Here is a 4359-nt window from a genome sequence, read left to right on the forward strand (position 1 = left end):
TGTGGGGGCAACCAAGAACACTGCCAAGAACCACATTCATATTAAGAGGGCGAAGGATTCTGGACCTGATTCCTTCACTTCAGTTGGCTGCAATCTTTAAAGTCATCACTAGATACCATTAAATCTTACACACAGGTCCTTTAATGTTACAAACCAATGTTCTACTTTGTCAGCCATTTGGAAACAACTCGTATATATATATATGGAAAGGATAATTTAATGTCACATATACATGGTATAAACAATAAAACTTGCAATGTACTGTAACTTTCAAGACATAATCAAGTTCTTCAATCATTCATGGCCGGTTCCCTTTTTCTATTAGGAATTTACGCGTCTTAAAACACATGTCAAAAATGAAATGTCTGTACCATCTTTCAACCCACATCTGCAGACATGGAGGGGACTGTATTCTTCTCATCACAACAAATGCTAGAGTCAATCAGGTACAATGTCTTGCCACATTTAACCTTGACATGTACTATTTTATCTGTACATTTCCATAAAAAACATCCAACTTTGAGATGCTTCAGGTCCACTCCTGGTCCAGAAAAGAAACAGCATGGATTTCAAATGTCAGTTCCACCCCAGACTACAGTGTGTGATCACAAGAACTGTTAACCACACCTTAGTGTATCTATTTATGTGTGTGAATCTGGCATGTCCTCATGTTCCGATGTTGTCTTCTCTGTTGTTCCGTGTTGCTGGTCTGATTTAAATGTCTTGGCATCGTACACCCACACAGTGTCTATGCCCTCTCCGGCAGTGTGTTCAGGTACCCAGGTGGGGAAGGGGAATCGGCAGGCCACAACCTTGGCTGAGCTCGGTAACTCGCTTGCCAGCTTCAGCTCCAGCTGGTCCATCTGTAAATACAACCAGACACCAACAATTACGAGTGATACTGTTTACCAAATATAGGTTAAGGCTTAGCTTAGGCTAAGGTTAATAATGCTACTACTGCTATATGATGTTGTTGGCCAAGCAGAACTCACCATTTGAGGGACTCCAAAAATTACAACATTGGAATACTGTGCAAAACTGACCTGGGAAAAGATTGAGAAATATTGGGAATGAGACAGAGAAATGACACTTATACTTCACTATCTTGTTGACAAGGGCAATGCATTTAACTTATCTTATACTAAATGATGCCTGATTTTGTCTATAATGAGTAGAAGACATTCGGTGCAGTGTTCTTTCTCAAAATCTTCCTAAAAAAATGGGCTTGCTGTCACTGACCTTCCACAAGTCAGAGATGTAGAAGGAGGTGGAGTGGTGGACGCCCTCTCTCCAGGCCTTGTAGCGGGAGTAACACACCAGCCAGGGGTTCAGCTCGAAGCCACAGGCCTGAAAGCCGTGCTTTGCTGCTGCTATCACCTGCGAGAGAAGGACAGAAACAAAATACAATGTTTTAACAGTGTGGAAGCAACTATAGCAGCAAGTGGATGTAAAGCAAGTTTGGTAACACTTTTGAGTTTCTTTCAGATGTGTTTCTGCATGACACATCTAGAAAAGATGTCAAATGATAATGATGAGAAAAAGAAAAATTCAAAAAGGATGTTCATTTGTACAAGGTTTAGCTAAGGTGACAATAACCTGCAGTGTCAGTTTGGTACAATGTAAAGTAAGTCTCACAGAGCACGCTGTAGTTGGGTTTTGTTGGCAGCTCAGTAACAATAAACACAGTCTCTAACTTATTGTTCCTCAAGTTCTGAAAAGCAACACTGAAAGCTGAATCAAGACCCAGGAGAACTCTGTCTATACACACATCCATCAAGAAATAATTAGATAATAAACTATTCAGTATTATGAGTAGTATCGATGAATTTGGGGATTCAATTTGAAGATGTTGCTAAGCGATGATGGTAGCGGTAAGAGGCAAGAACATACACACACACATGATGAATATTTATACTGAAATACACTACATCTATTAAATTAATACAATATAATACACATTCTTTATTCTTCTATGACAGTAAATTTAATAACTTTGGATGTTTTTGGGACTCAAGACATTTTAGGATGCTTTGAGAAGCAGTGATTGACATGTTTCACCATTTTCTAATAGGACTGGGCATTATATTGATATTATATCGCTATTGTGATATGATACTACATATCGTCTTACATTCTGGATATCGTAATATCGCAATATCGTGATATGTCATCAGAGTTGTCTTTCCCTGGTTTTAAAGGCTGCATTACAGTTAAGTACTGGTATATAATTTTCTGAATTTACAAGACTGTTCTAGCTGTTCTGTTATATACCTTTTACTCACTTTGTCATTATATCCACATTACTGATGATTATTTATCAAAAATAGTGTACATATTTTGTGAAAGCATCAGTTATCTCTACAATATTGTTGCAATATCTGTATCGAGGTATGTGGTCTAAAATACCGTGAAAGCACTGAGTCACTTTACATTAACTGGCACTTCTCTTGATCTTACCTAATCTCTTTTTTTACCTTTTTTTTTTATATTTTATGTATTATTGTTGTGTGCATCTTTTTGCTATTTGTTCGATGTGTTTGTTGTGTGTATGTTATTATTGTGTGTAAGGAGAGCAGCAAAGTAAGTTTTTTTACCATGACAATACATTTCTTTATCTTTATCTTATTATATTTGATTTTGTCCATATCGTCCCATGGATCAAACAACTAATCAATTAATCGAGAAAATAACTGACAGGGGGAAAATGAATAGTTGCAGTTCCATTCTTTATCGACAGGAGGAGACAGAGCACTTACTATCCTCCCATCTCCACTGCCAATGTCCACCACGTTTCCTGTTCTGGCTCTCTGGAAGACGTTTTGGACCTGTTCGGTAGTCGCAGGGACAAACGGCAAACACACTTTCCTCAGCGCTGGAGCTACAAACGGCGCTGTAGCGGCGGATCCTTCATCCGACCTCCCCACAACGTATCAAGAATCACAAATTCTGTCAATAAATCTGTTAAAACGTATCTCGTTGGTGATGTGTTCCTTGCTCGTGTATGGCGCTGGAACTTGAATCCAAAGCTGGAGTTGTTGTTGTTTTGGTTGTGAAGAACCTGAGTATATCTATTTTCACTCCTGTCAGGTTTTGGCGGCTGGCAGACTCTACTTATTTGAATTTGAGTGCTCAAAGTGCGCATGTATGTGCAGCGTATGAGGGAGAGACGGGAGATGCTCACACAGCAGCACAGATCATTGTTCTGTCTCTGACAGCAGTACACTCAGACAATATGTTTGTGGATTTAAATCTATTATGTTTATGGAGTTAGTTTGTATTTATTGATATTGTGTTACAGAGTTCTATTTAAATATGTCTCTAAAACATGATTTTAGAGTCATGATCTCATGATCTCACAGCTGTGTGTGTAAACAGGGTCATTATAATTATAAATAGAGTTTATGGAGAAATATACAGGTTGAAGAAAAAAGTAAATATTACATATACAGTGGTGTGATGCATTTCACGAGCAAGGAACACATCACCAACGAGATACGTTTTAACAGATTTATTGACAGAATTTGAATGAATTGTGTATTCTTGATGCGGAACCATTCTTGATACGGTGTGGGGCATTTATTGAAAGGTTGGACCAGTTGATTGGGGTCAACTTGTGCATTTGGGGACAAAAGTCTTGTCTCCAAGTGGTAGAATGCTGATTTTTGGGTCAATAGTTCAAGTTAATGTAAAGGTTAAGTTTAGGTAAGAAGTGATTATGGTTAGAGTAAGTCTGCAGAAAATTAATGTAACTCTGTGTGTGTGTGTGTGTGTGTGTGTGTGTGTGTGTGTGTGTGTGTGTGTGTGTGAGTGTTCTAAAATATGCAAATGAGCTGGTAAATTAACTTTATGACATCACAGTACGATGTATGACATCATAGAATCTTGGAATATTTAGTAAGCAGATTTCAGCTTCTTCATTCCAGTTATTGAACCCACAGAAGACAGACAGGTTTGTCTTCAGTAGCAGTGAGTTCAAAGCTAAAAAGACAAACTTTAGTGAGTTGAAAAACTATTCTTAGACCTCAGCAGCAGCTATTAGTAGTAAGTATTTCTTTCTTTCTTTTTTTATGTAAAATAATCAGAAAATAATGATATTAATGATAAATAACGTAAATAACTGAACAAATATAATTACGCTCAAATCAAATTTAATACCTTAACTCCTACAATTTCAGACACTTTAAGACATTTTTAGACCTTCAATATCAAAACCTAAACTTCAAACATTTTCAGACTTTTTAAGGTTTCATGCTTGCATCAAATTGTCTCATGTAACTTTTACAGACTTTCATTTTTTGCTGGTGCTTAAAACAGAAATAATGATCCTGATTTTGAATTCTTTCTTCCATCCTTGTCCAG

At 37.4% G+C, this 4359-nt stretch overlaps 1 protein-coding gene across 1 annotated transcript; it reads right to left on the reverse strand.

The window, feature by feature from the left end:
* Positions 1-496: 496 nt before the first annotated feature.
* LOC128369571 (ATP synthase subunit C lysine N-methyltransferase-like) lies at positions 497-3198 on the reverse strand. Its single transcript, XM_053330648.1, has 5 exons — positions 3182-3198; positions 2757-2916; positions 1240-1377; positions 993-1043; positions 497-863 (listed from the first exon to the last, which is right to left on the reverse strand). The coding sequence occupies exons 1-5, from the start codon at positions 3196-3198 to the stop codon at positions 642-644; spliced, it is 588 nt and encodes a 195-aa protein (XP_053186623.1). The 3' UTR covers positions 497-641.
* Between the last annotated feature and the right edge of the window lie 1161 nt (positions 3199-4359).

This window comes from Scomber japonicus, chromosome 12, assembly GCF_027409825.1.
Source record: "Scomber japonicus isolate fScoJap1 chromosome 12, fScoJap1.pri, whole genome shotgun sequence".
Classification (NCBI taxonomy): domain Eukaryota; kingdom Metazoa; phylum Chordata; class Actinopteri; order Scombriformes; family Scombridae; genus Scomber; species Scomber japonicus.